Source organism: Boleophthalmus pectinirostris, unplaced genomic scaffold, assembly GCF_026225935.1.
Source record: "Boleophthalmus pectinirostris isolate CB_2022bp ecotype Guang Dong unplaced genomic scaffold, ASM2622593v1 HiC_scaffold_17, whole genome shotgun sequence".
Lineage (NCBI taxonomy): Eukaryota > Metazoa > Chordata > Actinopteri > Gobiiformes > Gobiidae > Boleophthalmus > Boleophthalmus pectinirostris.
In genome coordinates this window covers 18,548,287-18,567,754 of record NW_026571115.1, presented here as the reverse complement: position 1 = coordinate 18,567,754, position 19,468 = coordinate 18,548,287, and the positions used below count along the sequence as shown (strand labels likewise).

Here is a 19,468-nt window from a genome sequence, read left to right as displayed (position 1 = left end):
AGACAGAAAGGTTTATTGGTATATGGTGAAACATTATATGCAACAGAATTACCATGTAGGCAAGCTTATGGTGGACATATAAAATAAAAATAAATAAATGTGTACTTATCAGTGTTGGGGAGTAACAGATTACATGTACTGTCATACAAATTATGAGTAACTGTATTCAGTTACAGTTACTGTTTCCATAAGTGGTAATTGGATTACAGTTACTTTGTTGAAATAAACATGGCGGTATTTTGCAGTTTTCACATTTTGGGCTAAACCAGGACTAAAACCAGAACTAAAACCAGGACTAAACCAGGACTAAACCAGGACTAAAACCAGACTAAAACCAGGACTAACCAGGACTAAACCAGGACTAAAACCAGAACTAAAACCAGGACTAAACCAGGACTAAACCAGGACTAAAACCAGAACTAAAACTACAACTAAACCAGGAATAAAATCAGAACTAAAACCAGGACTAAACCCGGATTAAACTAGGACTACAACCAGATCTAAACTAGGACTAAACTAATACAATATGACATCTATCAGTAGATGGACATAATTGTGATCTCATATATAAAGCATTTCTCTATCAATAATATTTTTTATATGGTCAAGTAAAGACTGAACAAACAAGAATTTGCAGGATGTGGTTGTTACATTCATGTAGTTTTAAAAAGCATGACAATATCAAGTAATCCAAAGTATTCAGATTATGTTACTCACTTTAAGTAATTGAATGGATTACGTTACAAACTACATTTTAGGGTATGTAATCTGTAATCTGTAGGGGAATACATTTTAAAAGTAACCTTAACAACACTAGTACTTACGTATATTTTTGCCCGTGTATATCTCATTTAAAATATATACAAAAAAAATGTTACATTACTGATTTGTTGACTAGACACTTTACCACTCACTTTACTATAGTATGAGTTTTTGAATGAGAATTTCACATGTGGTGTTTGAGCACAAGTGCTATACATGTAGATTAGATTAGATTAGAAAACTTTATTTATCCCCAAGGGGCAATTCTGTTTGCAGTCACAGACTACAGTATAAACACACACACACATTTAACACAGGTCAGGTGCTTGTACAATTATGGGCATCAGAGCTAATGATGCATAAAGTGCAAAGGCCTGATACAGAACAGAACAACAACATTAGAACAGTAAACAAAGCATAAAAATACACTTGGCTCAACCTATTTCACCTCTGTGTTTAGGAGCAGAATGGCAGAGGGAATAAAGGAATTTGCAAATCTATTTGTTTTCCTGCTAGGAGCAAGGTAGCGCCTCCCAGAGGGCAGCAGTGAGAACCTCTCTTACAATGTGATTTGTGCTGCCAATGGTACATTTTGCCTTCTGGAGCACCTCCTGCTCCATGAAGAGTTGAGGTTGGCCATCTGCACACCTGTTGAGGATGTTTTACAATGTTGTTCAGGCTGTTTTTGTCTTTGACTGATAACCCATAAAACCAACAGGTAAAAGAAAAAAATTAAAAAACTTCCAATAAAAGAATGTTAAAAAGCACACAGTATTGGTTTAGAAACATTAAAAGAGCTGAGTTTGTGCAGCAGGTGGATTCTCAGTTGACCTCTTTTTGCAATAGAATCTGTGTTTTTGTCAAACCTTAGCTCTGAATCAAATGCTGTACCTAAGTATTTGTAGGAGTCCACATTTCCTCCATTTATGATACTGACCTCATGATCTAAATGTTTTTTTTTTTAAGTCAGCTATAATTTCTTTGGTTTTTGACACATTCAAATCCAAGTAAATGTCTTCACACCATGTGATGAAATTGGAGAGGGCCCTACTGTGGCCTGTTTCTGTGCCCTGCAGGAGAGACAGCAGTACTGTGTCATCTGAGAATTTGATAAGGTAGCTGCCCTCCTGACTGCTCCTACAGAGGTCTGTGTACATTATATACAGAATCGGAGACAAGACACAACGCTGAGGAGAACCGGTGTTTGAGAAGACACTTTCAGACAGTTAGACAGACAGATAAAAATCTTGGCATCATCAACTCCTTTCCTGGTCTGAAATGCAAACTGGAGAGGATCAAGTTTACTCTCTACAAAACTAAGGATAATTTATTTAAACATTTTCTCAATGTTTTTCATGACAAGAGAGGTAAGTGCTATAGGCCTAAATTCATTATTTTTTTCTTTTGGCCTTTGGGATTTGGGGATAAGCACAATGGTAGATGTTTTCCATGTATTGGGGATGTGCCCACTGTCCAAGCGCATTTGGAAAAGTCTGGTGAACACGCCACTAAGCTGCGCAGCGCAGTGGCGCAGTGTTTTCTCACAAATGGAATCAGGGCCTACAGCTTTATGAACATATATCCTTTTTGGCTGTTTTGTGACACTTTCCTGAGAAATCACAATGTTATTTTCCCTATTTTGTTCAAGCAAAGTACACAGCTTGGAATAATTGCCATAGAGGTGTGTCCTTTCAAATCTACAAAAAAACTGAATTAACCCTCTCCAGGCAGGCATTGCAGATTTGCAACAGCTAAATTCCAATTACCTACTTACTCCACATCCATATTATATGAGCTTTTTTTACTCAGGAGCCTTTTCTCCCATCCATGCTGATAAACGTGGGCGATGCAGACTGTGCAAGAATGGCTACACGCAAACGGCCTGCCAGAAGTGCAAAATACTTTTTTTTTTTTTTTTTTTACAAAGGATAAAAAAGTCAGAATTGTATATTACTACCCCATATTATATTTTTCCCCAAATATCAGATTTTTCCTGATACTAAAAATTAATTTGAGCCTGAGTGGGTTAAAAGCATTTGGTGGATCATTTGCATTTATACCATTTATATAGATAAGCTGTTTAGACTCAGTCTGAATGGTTAACAGATGCTCTGGATTCCTATCTAGGCTGCTCTTAAATCACCCTCAGTGTACTGCAGTTGAATCTTCTTTTTTATAGATTATTTTACCTTTCTTAATTTCATTTCCATTCTCTCTTGAAACAGCTTTCCTCTCTAAAAGATCCACCAGAGAAAAAGCCCTTTTCTTTTTATTAATGACATATTTAAGTTCTTTAGTTACCCAAGGTTTATTGTTTGGGTATATGATCACTCACTCTTCACACAACGTTGTATAGGAAGAAATTGTACTTGTCAATTCGTCCATGTTATCACAAGCATTGAAGAAGCATTCCCAGTCTGTGCACTCCAGTGATGCCTGAAGCGTCAATACACTGTCCTCGGTCCAGATCTGTAGCCTTCTTACAGAATTCAGAATGTCAGTCAAATGAGATTCAAAAACGTGTGGATTGAAATTTGTGTTTAGATTCACAATGAATGTGTATGAACTTTTTAAAGAAAAATATAGAAAAATGAAACTGACTAGAATATTAAAGTTTAATACCTCAGCACTGTTTTCATAGTGTATCTGTCCAGCACTTTGGAAACTGTCATGTTTATAAAATGTGCTATAAACCAGTGGCGGAGCGTGCATTTCACACCTAGGCCTTCAGTAGTGCTCTGTCTGAAACAATCCACTCCTCAATAACTATTTTATGGTTATAAAAGCATCTTATTACACAGAAACACAGTATAAAGATTCCGTGCACGGAGAAGTGAGGAGAGGGGGGTGCAAAACCAGGACTAAACCAGAACTAAACCAGGACTGTTTGTCGGGACTGGCCCGAAGGTGCGCTCGCATAGACTGTCGGGTGACCACAGACGAAAGGACCGCGCCGGGACCGGTGCTCCGCGCTGCACAGGGCTCAGTTCAGCTGTCACGCGATCGCGTTTTGCGGACACTCACTCTCGCTCTCTCTTGCTCTCTCTCAAGTCCAAGATTAGTCCTGATATAGTCCTGATTTAGACCTGGTGTAGTCCAGGTTTAAACCTGGTTTAGTCCTGGTTCCTCTACAAATGTAGTTTGCTGCTTTGACTGGTTCGCGCTCTGACAGTCCAATCACGGCTCTGAATCCGGTGACGTTGCCGTACGTCTGCTAGAAGACCCTGGCGACACCAACTCAAAATCTGATTGGCTGAAGCAACAGTTTCATCGATATTCATTTTGTGTTCGAGTTCCTGTAGAACGGATAATAGGATAATAGATCCATGAGTGTGAAAGCCTCAGGGACACTTCTTTGATTTTGACTCTGCCTAGCAACAAGTGACGACTGAAATATGATTGGTCAAATGCTTTAATATGAAAATACATGTGGGCAAGCAGCACAACCATCGAAAAAACTATGAAAGGAAGCGGACAGACCATTTGGAATTATTTAATAATAATATAAATAACATTAGCGTGTGATTCAGATACTTTTTAGGCCAGCAGAGAAGGCCTTGAAGGCCCTGATGTCCTGCCACTGCTATAAACATTAAGTGAATTGGATAAAATGCATGTGTTCTAGAAAATTTGTATTATTTGAATTTCTACATTCAAAGAGACAGAGTTTGTGCCTGAATCAGAACACTTTGATATAATATTGAACAAAATGACTTATGGCCTGTTCAGCATTTTGATGAACTGCAGGTGTTTTTAAATGTGCTATACAAATCAAACTGGATTTGATTTGACACTAAAGCTGTTCAGATAGACATAGATAATTTAAATATGTGTGATCTGATAGGCCTACATCCAAATTTTGGTATGGAGAAAAAGGAGTGGAGCAAATGATAAGAAGATACAGGGGACTAAGTAACACTGAGAGCTGGGCAATTTTTACGAACGAAACAAACAAACAAACACAAAACATGAACATCATTATACATACATTCTGCTGCTGCCCTCTAACGGTCAAATTTGAGGCACGCTCTACTGTACTTTTAACTCGTTATTTTTCACTTTTATGTCACTGCTTTTCATCATCTAAAATCCTGCCATTATCTAAATTAACCGGGATAACTATGGCATTTCTCTTTTTACTATTTTATTTGTGCTTAAGCTATACTATTAGGCTTCAGTGTTTTGCGAGCACGATTAGTTTGAACTGAAGCCCATGACGTCCCTGAACGCCTCGTGTTGGGGGCGGGCCGTTAAAGTTTTCAGGAAGTGTTGTTGATAATCTGACAGAACTTTGATAGAAAAGTTTCTTTACTTTCTTTTTAACTAACCAGCTAGTGTCTTCACTTACACCTCACAAAATGCAAAACACTGCATACGGTGCCTCCTTTGCCGGTGGTGCATTTGACTTGGCGAGTTTTTTTAAACAGCCGCAGACTATTTTGCGCATCATAAGTTGGGTGAGTGACTTTACAGAAATGTTGATAGCTTTGGTGGCGTTTGTCTAACAGATGGATGGTGACATATGGAGATATATTTATAGATATAAATGGTTTAACCATGTCATTGTTTGTCTCTCGGAGATTTTTGCCCGTGTGGCATCTGAACTATTATATTTTGCTTTTAATTTTTTTTTAAATTTCAGTTATATAAATTTAATCAGATATAAATAATCTGTCAATATGGTTGAAAACACGTTTGATACTGTTTTGTTTTGCCAGTTATTAACTAAAGAATGTTTAATACTCATTGTTTGACTGGAAACTGATTTGTTACCAAATGCTCTTCCCCGGTGCAGATCTTTTCCATCGTGGTGTTTGCAACGATCACTGCAGAGGGTTACATCAACACTCAAACTGAGTCTGAAAGCAAATGCATGTACAACCAAAATGACAGTGCCTGCAGCTATGCAGTGGGAATTGGAGTCCTGGCCTTCGTGGCTTGTGTCATTTTCTTGCTGCTGGATGCTTACTTCCCACAAATGAGCAATGCCAAAGACAGAAGATACATTGTCTTTGGAGATTTGGGGTTTTCAGGTAAGGTAGCCTTTACAACTGTAATCCATACATATTCTCTGTATTTATCTGCTATCTGTTATTGTCATTGCCAAGGTTTATGGACGTTGCTGTGGTTCATCTGCTTCTGTGTACTGGCCAGTCAGTGGCATCAAACAGAAACGACTGCGGTACCAGCTGATGCTGCTCGGGCTGGCATTGCTTTCTCATTCTTCTCAATCCTTTCATGGGTAAGACCCACTACTAACAGCAAGATATTTTCTTAATGACAAAGTGTAATAATCCACCATTCAAATGTCTTCACAGGGGCTCTTGTCTTATTTTGCATTTGTGAAGTATAAACAAGGAGTAACTGATCTGAACCAGGCCTACACAGATCCTGCCAATGACCACACCTCTCCTTATCCCCCGAGTGGTGGTGTACCAGCAGGATACCAACAGTCCCCTTTCTCCAGTCAAGGGCCTGGAGCAGGAGAGTACCAGCCACCCACTTACTAAAGACTCAAATATGCCTGTACCACTTTTTGGGACTGTTCACGCTCACTCTGCCTTTTATGTTTTGCTTTATTGGATGTCTGAGCATTTTATTTCATTTTGAGAGTTTGGTTTGGCTAGTTGTGCCATATTAATAAGACTTGTACCAGAACAGGTATTCCCACTTAACTTTACCAATGCATTGTCTTCAAGGAAGTAACCAACAGGGTTTGGTTGACTGTTTTAATAGTTCTGTCACTGATTGCTGAATATGAAGCTTTCATTATCAACTAGCACAGTGTGTAATGTATCTATACTATGGCTGCAATACCAAATGTTTTGCTTGGAAAATTTGTGACTGGTTTCAAAGTTACTGTTTGCTTTTGTTTTTCTAACCACTGAAAATTGGCTTTGTGCACTGAAAGACATTCAGCCTCACAGGGCTGTGATTATTGCATTTTTATGTACAAACTATAATTTAAAATTGTGTATACTTTTCAGGTAATTGTGTTTTATATTTCAATCTTGGACGAACATCATTTTATTGCTAAGTTACACAGAATTTAAATAGTATTTCTTTTTGTTGTAAATTTTTGGTCATAGGTTGTAACAAAGTTTTCCAACATTGTTCACTCGGTCTTTTATGAAATCATAAATGCTTTATAATAGTCATGTGATTTACAAAACAGTTCAAATGCCCTTTCTTTGCAGTGCTCTGTGTAACCTGACCTGCCAAATAAAACCGACCTAAACACGGATGCAAGTGTTAAGAACATAATTTCGGCAAATATTTGCATAGGCTTACTTAAAACGAACAGCCTACCAACGGTTTTGTGTTGTATTGGAGTTGCCATTCAATGAAAAAAAATGTGCATTTTCTGTTTTATAACTGTTAAAATCTAGGGGATGTGTATCACCTTAGAATCATTTGATTAATATTGCTGTAAAAGCAGAATTTGTAAGTATAGTCGTTAGTGACGCCTGGTGAAGGTACTTTCCTTTGGTCTTGTGAAGTCACCTGACTAGACTAGGTGTGCTCATGTAGAATTTTCACATTTCCGAGGGACACTCAAAGCAGCGCCATGCAGTGCGCGTAAACTGGCCACGTCATGTCGTCACCTGCACATACAGGAAGTGATAAGCGTCAGTGGAACGGTGGGACAACCAAGCAGAAAAATGTCAAGATGGTATTTAAACTTCACGTAAGCTTGGACGGAGAGCGGGACTTCGAGCATATGTGGTGAGTGTCATGTAAAGCGAAACACAGCTACGTGGGAAATGTTTCGGGGGGCTGTGAAGAGACCGAGGACTCCTCTTGTTGCCTGTTGAGGAGCAGCAGGCAGGGACCATTGAGGGACATAAACCGCACGTAGTAGTTATAGTTGCACACATCTTTGCTTTAGTCATAAATAGTATCGTCAAATGTGTGCAGGACACAAAGTATGTGTTTGTTTGAGAATATCTTCATCATTCCCGTATTTCGCCGGGTAAAAACGGACAAATATGTCTGTGTCGGTGATATGAGTGTTTAGACTTTAGTGTAATAATGCCCTATAGCGTTATTATTAACTAATAAACTATTTATGATACTTCATTAGGCCAACATCCCTTCTCCCGACTTAAGACACCGTTTCTTGCGTTCTGGTTTGTAGCCTTGTACACTAAGCATAATGCCTGTGTCAAAGATTTGAGACAGTGCACTATTTTGCAGTGTTTCATTTAATAGGCTATTTCTGTGCTGCTATTCAGGAAACTATTACATCACTCATTCATTAGAGTCACCTCTGGAACACGCACACCCATTCACCTTTACGCTAGTAAAAGGTAATATTTTCCTTAGTCATTGTATAAGATTACTTTTCTTTGACTGGATTGATACTTGACCAATGAATAAACCGCACTGTTTGAACTTTTGGACTTTGTTATAATCTTTACTCCAGCTAAAGTTCACAGCTATTGTGCCTCTGGTCTTAGTCCCCAGGCACATATTCAGGAGGGCTGACAAAAAGGTATTTTCTGTGAAGTTGTTGGCAAAGTTGAGATTAATGACTCAGACCTCAAGGTTGGGAAGGAGACGAAGGGGTAAGGGCATCAAAATATGTAACTTCATAATATTGTATGTGTATGTATTGAAGTTGTAGGCAAGATAATCTGTGAGAGTGTCTCAGTGATGCAAGGCCCTGGTTAAATGGTCTTCTGTTTGGCACAAGGCCTTTTTATGAAAGAGTCTTTCAGCTTCTCCTCTCCTTAACCTGAATCTTCTATCACAAGTGAGAGCTTTAAGAAACTAACTAGAAAAATCTTTATAGTTAGATTCCTTGATGTAGACCAGAATTACTACTATGCAATTTTCAAACTACACTCTCTCTGTCTGGTGAGTGTAGGGCATATCATAAAGTCAGTATCCTAATGTGTTCTCATAAGCCTGAAATTCAAGTCTTAAAACTGTCTGTATGCTTTTTGCCTTGTGGGTTATTTAAGAATTTCCTGATATACCTGAATTGCTTCTCCTCTTATCATAAATGATAGCGCCCCTCCCATTCTGTATGTACACAAAAGGGACTTGTGGCTTTGAGTAGGTCAACCTGCTTTTGTTAATGCAGTTTCATTCAAATAAGATGTGTGCTTTTACTCATATTGTCACATTTCACTTATGTGAGTCTGGATAACTAAAGAGGAAACTGGGTTGAAGAGACTTACATCTAATGAAGACTATGTGAGTAATTTGAATTGTGTGGCCCGTTAATAATGTTAAGATCCAGATGCTATGTTTTTAAGCATTGCACAGATTTCTTGAGTGTATAACCAGGACAAACAAGTCTGTCATCATGATTAATAACGACAACTATTGTATTCACCTGAAAAAGCGTATAGATTTTGTTGTTGACATTATGAAGACCAGTTTGTGTTCAGATAGGTGTTTTGTTATGGGTAAACTATGACTAATGATTTCATTTTGAGATTTTATCCACATTATTCAGTTATGAACAGTAATATTGATTCAATAAATTATGGAACATAGAGGATTTTTTTTAGCATAATTTGTCTTGTGTACTTCTTTACTGAGAAACATTTTGTCATTTTTTAGTAGTAAGATAAGATTTGAGCTGTAGAAGGTAGAATTAGTCACTTCTGTCTGTCTGTAACTCGTTATTGATATAAAGTAAGTGCTATTTATTGCAATTCATGTGTCTTCACAATATGGTAAGTTTAGAAAAGCATATCATGGGTTTGCTTTATGGTTAGCATGTTATGGTGTAGCAGTAAACATAAAATTAGTTATTTTGTTGTATATTGTCTATATTTGTTTCAGCCATATATTACACTTAAAATGTGACCTGTCTAATGAATGTGACCTGTCTAATGATGACTTATCTGTAATAAAGTGTTTATTTCTCTGTCTTTTTTGTAGGTCAGCGTAAGCCCTCCTCCTCCATGCCTGTAGTCCCAGGCAACACACGACTGGAGCAAAATGATCCCATGAACCCTCTGCGCATCTCTGTAGGAGGCCTCCCTTTGTTGGCTTCCATGGCCAAAACCACGGACTCTCGTTTCCGCCTAAAATGGAGGCCCATAGTTGCTGTGCTGCTCTCACTCGCTCTGGTTTTGGTGCTTCTCATGCACCTAAACTCAGGCTTTCACTCCAGAACTTCCACCAGTTGGAAGTCTAGTTCTAGGCAGTCCAATCATGAGGTCCTTTACAATGACACCTATCCCCTCACTCCACCTGAGCGCACACCCCAGGGCACCCGCTACCGCATTGGGGTCATCGCTGACCTGGACACAAGCTCACTGAGTGACAAGAAGTTGACATGGTTCAGTTACATGCGGCGAGGACACCTGCTGGTCTCTGAGAGTGGGGACAAAGTGAGTGTGGAGTGGGATACAGAGCGCGTGGTGCTGGAGAGCCACCTGTCAGAGAAAGGACGAGGAATGGAGCTGTCAGAACTCGTAGCATTCAATGGAAAGTTGTACACTGTGGATGACCGCACTGGAGTAGTGTATCAAATTGAAGGAAACAAGGCTGTGCCCTGGGTCATTCTGCCTGATGGGGATGGCAGTGTTGCCAAAGGTTCATTGTATAATGCAATTACTATAGCATGATATACATTTTAAATATACTAAGTGTATTCTGAACATTTGGGACAATAATCCATTAATCCTGTGTTGATAGGCTTTAAAGCTGAGTGGCTTGCAGTGAAAGATGAGCATCTCTATGTTGGTGGTCTGGGGAAGGAGTGGACAACTACTGAGGGTGAATTTGTCAACAATAACCCTGAGTGGGTGAAAGTGGTGGGCTTCAGGGGAGATGTTCAACACGAGAACTGGGTGCCTAGGTACAAGGCTCTCAAGGTGGCTGCAGGAATAGAACCTCCAGGTAAGATTAAAATGAGCTGAGATGTGCACAAACCTGTTATGCCAGTCCACGCCCATTTTTAGTATTTAAAGAACTAAATTTCAGAAATGTTTTGTAAGGTTGGCTTGGCGTGTAAAACATGTACATACATTTCTAAACCGTTTGATAGTCTCTATATGCAGTATGTAATTACAGTTTCCATTCCCCACAGGTTATTTTATACATGAATCAGCGGCCTGGAGTGACACGCTGCAGCGCTGGTTCTTCCTTCCTCGCCGTGCCAGTAAACAGCGCTATGAGGAAACCGCAGATGAGCGCCGTGGCACTAACATGGTGCTCAGCTGTTCAGCGGACTTTAAAGACATCCGTGTGAGCCATGTGGGGGACCTCAACCCCACTCATGGCTTTTCCTCCTTCAAGTTTGTTCCCAACACAGATGACCAAATCATCCTGGCTCTGAAATCTGAGGAAGATGCTGGTAAAATAGCTACATACATTATGGCCTTTACTCTTGATGGACGCATCCTCCTGCCAGAGACCAAGATTGGTGATGTGAAATATGAAGGAGTGGAATTTATTTAGCGCACTGACAGACTACAAAGTCTTCACTATTAGGGCCACTGCTCCGTGGTCCTGTCCTGTTTACATTGCAGTCGCTGTTGGGAGTACAAAAAGGGGCAAAGTTCCAGTTTCTAATTTCTTCAAATAAAAGCCTCTACAGTACTGTACAGCTTTTTAAATGATGAATGTAAACCAAATTATACATTAGACTGTGATTTTATCTGTAATGTTTCATTTTATACATAAAACATGTCTGGTATTGCACAATATTTCACATCCAGATCTGCTATTTTATTTGAACTTTGAAGGATATATTTTGTTGTAAATTAAGTGTTGCGATATGTAACCTGTTGGGGCTAAGTAAAAAGAAAAACGTTGAATACAGTTCTGTGTTTTTACTACCATTTGTTCCTGTTATAACTACTATCTAACACAAGTGACGACATGTTGTCTATTACACAACACATTCAATCTGGGTTAGAAGTGAAACGAAACTTAAACCAGTCTGTAAGTCTGGTTTTGATGCAAGAGAAGCACTTCCTTGGGTCCAAGCTGGTGAAGGTAGGATTTTCACACTTTAATGATTATTGTATGTTGCATAGTTGCGCACAGGTCATATTTGCACAGATTTTTAGTCTTGATGAACGAACTTTGTATTATTTCCATGTATTACCATTTAAAAGTTTATATGTATCTTACCATCTTAACCTACAGTTTAATTGTCCTTTTTTGTCAATTTTAGACTGTACCTCACTGTTCTCCAAAATGTTCAAATATCAGATCTTTTGCTTCTTGTGGCTGTGGCTACTTCTCCTGGTATGCAACGTATCCGGGCAGTTCAGCAACTTCAGTGAGTTGATTTGACATGTGCATTACGCGGAAATCATTGAGCTGATACTTCTGCTGCAGTAGTTATTAGACATTGCTGTGTTTCTGTGTAGAGCGGAGTTCGGAAGTGCAGGAGGGCGACGTAAGACTTACAGGCTCTAATCTCCTCTTTGGGGGTCGAGTGGAGATCTACCATGCAGGAGAGTGGGGGACGGTGTGCGACGATGGATGGGACCTCAATGAAGCCCACGTTGTGTGTCGCCAGCTGAAATTCCCTCGTGCAAAATCTGTTCTGACAGGACAAAACTATGATATAAAAGGTTAATTTCCCCTTTCTACCAGAAGAGGGCGGTGTTCACAATCAAGTAATAAGTATCATTGTCTTTTATTATAGCTCCTGGGCCAATATGGTTGGATGACATGGAATGCAAAGGTACAGAGAAGTACCTACATGCTTGTATTTTCAAAGGATGGGGGATTACAGACTGCACCCACAAGGAGGACGTTGGAGTACAATGTGATCCAGGAGGTATTGAAACCATGAACTATTTTGCTAATACTTTCATGATGATTTGCTAATACTTTCATGATGTTTAATGTTACAAATAATTTTTTTTTTAGTTGTGTCAGAATTACCACTCTCATCCTACACCCTTGATCACAGCATTGGGTTGTCTGATCATCTGAGTGAAATTTTCAACAATGAGAGATTCTGCGATCTTACAGTCACTGCTCAAAGTTCAGCTTCACAAGCCAAGACACTGCAAACAACGGATTCAACAACATTTTGTGCACACAAAGTGATACTCTCATATGTGCAGGCTTTCAATATTACAACAGATACAAAAAACATTACAGTTCAAATTGTACCGGACTGCATACCACATTTTCCCTCCTTTATAAGGTAATAATTAAAAATATCTAGTTAAAAGTATTGCTAGTACTAGTATTATGATAGGATAAATGGTTGGAAGAGTAGCGAGTGGGTCTGATCTAAAAAAAAAAAAAAAAAAAAAAAAAAAAATCCATACAGCTAAACTACAATTACATGTTTTAAAGTAGTAGTTTTTGCTAAGAAAGGTACAAAATCAGACTGATATAGTTACATTTATGTTACATATAATGGCTTGATTGATTGAAGAGTATATGCAAATGTAGGCTTTTATTTGCAATAGCCTAAATATCCGACCTTAAAATGCTGAAGAATATCACTTCTTTCTTTAGGTACCTGTACACTCGTAGGATTGATGCCGTTTTCTCCTCAGTGCAATGTCTTCACTGGTTGGCCTCTCAGTTTGGGATGGAACAACTAAAGACGGACACAGGTCTTCTCTTCAGGCAAATACTTCCTGATGACAGCTCCTTTGAAACACAAGTGTCTCTTCATGAATATGCCTTAGAGACCAAAGACTTTTTACTGCAAGAGAACTGTCTCCGTTTTTTGGCCTGGAATTTCGAGAACTTCACCAGGAGTTCAGTTTGGGCCCAGATCTCTGAGGGTCTCCTCAGTGGTCTTTTGCTTCGCTCAGATTTAGTTGTGTCTGATGAGTTATATGTACTTAAGGCTGTGGAAGACTGGATCTTAAACAATGCTAAAACTAGTTTGGACAGCCAGGTCAGGCTGTTATCTCTAGTGCGATTTCCCATGATTCCTGCTGAACAGCTGACTGTCACTCAAATGATGTCAAACTTCTCACTTTATAACACGCATAAGAATGTCTTTAATGAAAACATTCTCAAGGCCCTACAGTTTAATATCCAACTTTTAACCAGTATTAAATCCGGAGTGAAGATGGTCATTAATGATGTTGCTTACCAACCACGGATCTACACCTCTTCCTTGTGGAGCATTTCCTTCAGTCTCTCTGGGCAAACACAGTCAGGTGGTTTATATGGTACACCTTCACCATATGGTCCATCATACGGATCATCATATCGTTCATATGGTTCACGGAAATCATATCGTTACAATGATGATAGACGTAGGTCTATCTATACCCCATATCACAGCAGCTCAATCTTCCAGGACAGAAGAATAAACTGGGCTGCAGATATGTACATGAACCAATATGAGTGTTCAAATCGAGGTGTGAGGTGTCAGTCTCTCCCAATGGCCAGTCTCCTAAGTTATGAAGCCAACTCCAGTCCAGGTGTTGTGTTTCACAACAAGCTTGTGCTACTGTGCCAGGACAGGTATGTATGTGAGGTTCAGGACTTCAAGAACAATTTGTCATTTCTGTCCACAAATGCTACACAGTCTCTGACCTACCCATGCCCAAATGACGAGTACACATTTATTTTTGTAGTGAGACCTGTGTACAATTGATAAACAGGAAGTTTCAAAAGTTCCAATCATTATAATAACTGAGAACAATGTATGCATCTTTATTGTTATGTATTGAATATTTGAAATATGTTTATCTATTGTCTATCTTTACCAATATAATATATACTGACTTTTATAATCACTGGTGATTTTATGGGATACACACAAATAAACTGTTTTCAGAACTCTCTGGTTTTCTCGCATTTTGTTCCCTGATCTAAAATATACTACAGGTTTGAGTGTGAGTTTCCTTGTAGGCTGGCTTCCAGTAAATGTTACACTGCATAAAAAAATAAATAAATACATAACAGGAAAGGACAATGTATCAATGCTAATATTATATTGTGTTTTTATTTGTTTATATATATATAATATATATATATATTTGCATCAGTTCAATATAGAAAACAAAACAAAAAATCCCTGATATTTAACACTGATTTTATTCTAATCTTCAAAATTCAACTAACTATATAATAACCCATAATTATCTTTTACAAAAGTGAGACTTGATTTGTGAAGTAGCCTTGATATATTCTATACTATTCATATGTACATTGGAAAATACAATGATGAAAGTACATTTTGTCTCTTCATACCTTCAAGTTTACCTGTTTTGCTGTGTCACCTATTGGAGAGACTGACAACAAGTACATGCATGTTTGGACAGGCTTTTTGTGATCAACCACAGTTTACAACATAACATGACTCCAACATTTCTGAGAAGTCTGGAAGGATTTGTAAGCACAAGACAGTTCTTCTGTTTTGAAGAGAAGGTTTACTCACTCTGATTTTGAGATTGCTTGGTTTATTGTGACTAACCTGGTACATACTTATCAAATGTTCTGACATGTTAATTATTTTCCCAAATGATGAAACACTTTATGAGAGTATACATGAGTTTAAGTCTGTGTGAGTATGTAATATACCATTGGAACCTTTCTCTCTGGGATTTAAATGAAAAATAGCAAAAAGTAAAGTACCCAGATGTTTTGGTGTGAAGAAATTTGGACTAGAAACATGTATGCATGAAGGTATGTAAGGTGCATCTATCTAAACGGCAAACTTTTATTTAAAATGTGCTTTACAATCTTGACAGGCATCTCAAAAATAAACACGACTATACCTCCCTTCCTAAACTGATAACAAAAAATCTCTAATAGCAACTCTGGGAAACGTGGCTGCCAATATGGGCTCTTCCTACCCCTCTGACCATAATTTTAGGAAGTAACTGAATACATATACTATATTCAGGTACAGTTACTTTTTCATTTGGTGGCATTCAGAACAGCTACTTTTCTAAACGGTATTTGATCATCATTAAACTGCACACAATCAGTGATCAAAATTAAAAACACAGCTTGTGGTGAGTCCAGTTATTGACAGGAAATCTTTAAAAATGATAAAACAAATATAAAGCTGTTTTAATACTGTGATGCATTTTTTACATTATAATTTAAATGCAACTCAAAATATTCTTGATGCTGACATCTTTCTGACAAATTCAAATGCAGATCTTGCTCGTTTCCATTGTTTTACTGGAGAATTTCACACAACTTTCAGATACTGCAGCATGTTTAATTCTGACATGGGCCAAAATACAGACTTTCACAATTTCTTACTCCACACATGAAGATTTCCCCAGATACGTTGCCTCAGACCACCTCATTTTCTGTTCTTTAACTGTACATTCAGAGGTGAAAGGTCAAATGAGCGGTGATGGTTGTGATTGATAAATTATTAACTCATCAACACACTATCAATTGTGTACCTCTGCAACTGCATTTTGACTTTGTAGGGCTGTATTGTCCCCATCACTGCTGACCACCACTAATAAATCAAAATGTCTTGCCCAGGGACACAACAACATTAAACACTAGTCAGAGCTGGGATTAAACCAGTGCATCCAACAATCTTCAGGTTTGTAAGTGAACACTGTCTCCTGAACCACTGCTGCTGCTCCGTGGACTAACAGTTGTAAATTCAATCCAAAAACATTCCAAGATCCTGGCAGAAACTGAGATCTTCCACACTTCACAGTCCATATGGTCTGGGGTTGGGAGTGAACAGAAATTACTATTACTTTAGACAGTGAAAGTTTGTAAACTAGTGACTCACTAATTGTAACAAATCCTTGTGGGCAGTGTGCATCCCCGACCTGCAAGTCACCATACCACGTAATCCTATTATTTCTTCCATGAGATGTTTTCTTTTCTCTCTTACTGTCTGTGCTTATTCACTCCTGCACATGTTTTAACATACAATTGTAGTTGGACCTTTCCTTATATGGGCGTTAATATGGGCAAAGGGGCATTGGTCAGTGGTCAAAGGAAGTGGCCCACTCCACCACACCACCCACCAGTTTCCACAATGAGACCCACTTTTTTTGTCCTGCCAGGCACTTCCCCTTGAGTGTATTCCTGGCATTGAAAGTCTATCATTTGGGTATTACGGTTGCTTTTTAGCTTTTGTAGTGGTACACACAAGTCTGCTTACTTTGCACTTCTTTCAAAAATCTACTCAAAACCAAATGTTGATATGATAATCCAGGTTTTCGAGCAGTGGGAGTGAAACCAGGTCTAAAAGAAGATTTGCAGTATGGGAAAAGAAGCCATGGAGTTGAGAATGGTTATCTTGTGAGATCATTTGTAATTGCCTACAGGAGCCAAAGTTGCTACATTGCTCAAGATCACACGGCAAAAAAAAAAAAAAAAAAAATAGTGTCCAAAATGTTATTGTGGAATTACTTCAACTTTTTCAAATTTAAATACCAGAGTGAGCAAAGTGTAGTTTTTTGTTTTCTAATCTTCCCTTTAATGTTAAAGAGCCCATATTACACTGTTTTCTGATCTATCTTAGAATGTTCTTTCCTCATCATCATAAACTACCTGGAGTTGTGTTTTGTTTCATTCACACATGTTTAACACAAAAATCTTGCATATTTGAGCTGAATTTTTCTCTCAAACAAACAACAAACAATCTCTACTGTACTAAAAGTAAGAAACTACCGCATGACATCTCAAGATTGAACAGAGCATTTTGAGCTTTGGAGATGTTGACAGACTAATAATAAAGGATTGCTCAAACATGTGTGAATGAAACAACACACAATTCCAGGTATGTTGATGAGGTAACAATGTTCTAGCATGGCTAGTATAGGACCTTTAAAATACAAGAATATTTCAGTATTTACTATAACATTGGCAATGACTAAAATGGCCTAAATTCTTTATTTTTAGTGTCTCATAACTCTCTGAAACAATAATTTATAGTTTATCGTATCACAACCTGACAGAACTGGGCTATTGTAAAGACATGGAAAATATCTGGCTGGCGTTCATACAAATCTCTAGTGGAATTAAAAAAACAACATTTTTATTCATCCCGAAAAATTGTGTGTCATTGGTAGAGCATTTGCGTACACACCAAAAACAGTTAAAGCTTTCTGAACTTTTATTTAGCAAAGCCACAAATTTTTATCTTACTTGATTGAACACAAGGCCTTTAGTTGTTAAGTCGATTAATTGGGGGATGGAATCTTAGTCAACGAAACTTTATTTTTTTTATTAGACTCAGACTTTTTACTCTTGGATGTGTGCGTCATTTCCTCTGCCCTGTACTTGATACTGTCTCTTTTACGTGCTTGGTAACTTCCACTAGACTACGAGTCATAGCCACTTGTGAAATCATTGACAGTTGGGATATTTGTCATCCTGTGTAACTTGAGCTACCATAACCGTAAACACAAATAATATGCCCACCAAAACACCTACAATGAATTGTCCTCATTTCCCAACTCACTGTCTTTGCTTTTCAGACACATGAGAGGAAAAGCGACTAGACAAAAAATGCAAATCTATGGAAAAGAACAGGAATATTTGCCAGTGTGGCCAGAGGTAGGTGCCAAGTATGATGTCATGGAGCAAAGCAGCCACAATATATCCAGTCCTTATTCGTTTTTCATCATCATAGCTAATCATCATATCACTCTGAGCCATGCTATAAACGCCAATATCAACATAAAAGACCACAAAGTTTAAACTAAAGAGTCAAAACTTCTACTGTTTGCAAGGGGGGTATACAAAAAGTTTCAAAAATACTTCAGTGCTTGTGTCAAGGCATGAAAAATGAGACAAGGTCCATGACTATAACATAATGATAGTATGAATTTTACATGGGTTACAGGGAAACGCTGAAGCCATAATGTTTAAAAGGGGATGCCACTCTTCTTCACTGTCTTATTATAATGGCTTCTCAAATGACATTCCTTTGACTTTTAACATAGCCCATAAGAACAGTCTAATATGTTTGAGGGTAAATAATAGTTTACAAGAGAAGTCTGCAGTCAAAACAAAAGCTAGTATTTCCAAGGTAAACAATACAAATTAGAAACATAATTTTCTATTCCCAATATACAAATTAAGTCTTTCAGACTTGAAAAGTTTTTTGTGTGACAAAATAAATTAAATAAGCCTGTTGAATACCTGAATAATATAAATGATGATAGAGGAAAGGAGCTTACAGAATTTTATATTAAAAAAATTTAAATGCGATTATGTTGGGGCAATCCTATTGTCTATGATATGTTCTGCTTTAAGGCAATAATTATAAAATCCAGTGACATTTAATAAGAACAGTGAAATTTCATCCCCATACACCCCTATATACTATTCTATATTATTAGTAAATGGGTCCACATAACTTATCACCTCTAAATGCCCATGAGGAGACAAAGCTGGAAAAATGTTCTCCAATTGTCCTATTGTAATATTCATAAATACTAATAATGTAAGTAATAAGCCTGAGTTTTTCTCATTCTCAGTATATGAAAAGTCCATGCTTCATGCGAAAGCTCAGAACCTCCAGAATTCCCTCATGGAGCTACAGAGGCTGCACTAGCACTGATTCATGAATGGCTGCAGGTGCTGGATAGCGCGGATCCTGATCAGATAGGGTGCTTACAGTTCCGTTAATGACATGTCTGTTTCCCTGTAGTTAGTACCCAAAATTATGAAACCATAACGGGTCACTGTCTCGTAAAATGGGGAACTATTTGCACATTTTACGTGTGCAGTTCAGGGTCAGATCGGGGGACACAGCATAATGTAATTTCCATGGAAATCAATTAATTACAGAAAAGGATGACTA

General features: G+C 38.1%; 3 protein-coding genes across 4 annotated transcripts; all 3 read left to right on the top strand.

Annotated features, from left to right (window-relative positions):
* Positions 1-5,003: 5,003 nt before the first annotated feature.
* Positions 5,004-7,006, top strand: syngr2a (synaptogyrin 2a). The gene is made up of 4 exons (XM_020933137.2): positions 5,004-5,219; positions 5,558-5,795; positions 5,871-6,004; positions 6,081-7,006. The coding sequence occupies exons 1-4, from the start codon at positions 5,121-5,123 to the stop codon at positions 6,270-6,272; spliced, it is 663 nt and encodes a 220-aa protein (XP_020788796.1). The 5' UTR covers positions 5,004-5,120; the 3' UTR covers positions 6,273-7,006.
* Positions 7,007-7,321: 315 nt separating this feature from the next.
* On the top strand, positions 7,322-11,546 carry cant1a (calcium activated nucleotidase 1a). Its single transcript, XM_020933454.2, has 4 exons — positions 7,322-7,488; positions 9,661-10,320; positions 10,423-10,626; positions 10,817-11,546. Exons 2-4 carry the CDS (start codon positions 9,684-9,686, stop codon positions 11,185-11,187), a joined length of 1,212 nt encoding a protein of 403 aa, XP_020789113.1. The 5' UTR covers positions 7,322-7,488; positions 9,661-9,683; the 3' UTR covers positions 11,188-11,546.
* Positions 11,547-11,575: 29 nt separating this feature from the next.
* lgals3bp.1 (galectin 3 binding protein, tandem duplicate 1) lies at positions 11,576-14,505 on the top strand. Of its 2 annotated transcripts, XM_055152727.1 has the most exons (6): positions 11,576-11,727; positions 11,909-12,016; positions 12,108-12,314; positions 12,389-12,523; positions 12,616-12,898; positions 13,219-14,505. In XM_055152727.1, exons 2-6 carry the CDS (start codon positions 11,932-11,934, stop codon positions 14,318-14,320), a joined length of 1,812 nt encoding a protein of 603 aa, XP_055008702.1. In that variant the 5' UTR covers positions 11,576-11,727; positions 11,909-11,931; the 3' UTR covers positions 14,321-14,505. The 2 variants fall into 2 exon arrangements, with proteins under 2 accessions (XP_055008702.1, XP_055008701.1); XM_055152726.1 differs by having other exon boundaries at positions 11,611-12,016.
* The last annotated feature ends 4,963 nt before the right edge of the window (positions 14,506-19,468 follow it).

Bases quoted from the DNA above. Each gene is read 5' to 3' on its own strand.
- syngr2a (XM_020933137.2), top strand. From the start codon at position 5,121: ATGCAAAACACTGCATACGGTGCCTCCTTTGCCGGTGGTGCATTTGAC. The intron at 5,796-5,870 runs GTAAGGTAGCCT...GTCATTGCCAAG, and splicing joins TGGAGATTTGGGGTTTTCAG to GTTTATGGACGTTGCTGTGG. The intron at 6,005-6,080 runs GTAAGACCCACT...ATGTCTTCACAG, and splicing joins TCTTCTCAATCCTTTCATGG to GGGCTCTTGTCTTATTTTGC.
- lgals3bp.1 (XM_055152726.1), top strand. From the start codon at position 11,611: ATGTTGTCTATTACACAACACATTCAATCTGGGTTAGAAGTGAAACGA. The intron at 12,315-12,388 runs GTTAATTTCCCC...CTTTTATTATAG, and splicing joins ACAAAACTATGATATAAAAG to CTCCTGGGCCAATATGGTTG. The intron at 12,524-12,615 runs GTATTGAAACCA...TTTTTTTTTTAG, and splicing joins AGTACAATGTGATCCAGGAG to TTGTGTCAGAATTACCACTC.
- cant1a (XM_020933454.2), top strand. From the start codon at position 9,684: ATGCCTGTAGTCCCAGGCAACACACGACTGGAGCAAAATGATCCCATG. The intron at 10,321-10,422 runs GTTCATTGTATA...CTGTGTTGATAG, and splicing joins GGATGGCAGTGTTGCCAAAG to GCTTTAAAGCTGAGTGGCTT. The intron at 10,627-10,816 runs GTAAGATTAAAA...CATTCCCCACAG, and splicing joins TGCAGGAATAGAACCTCCAG to GTTATTTTATACATGAATCA.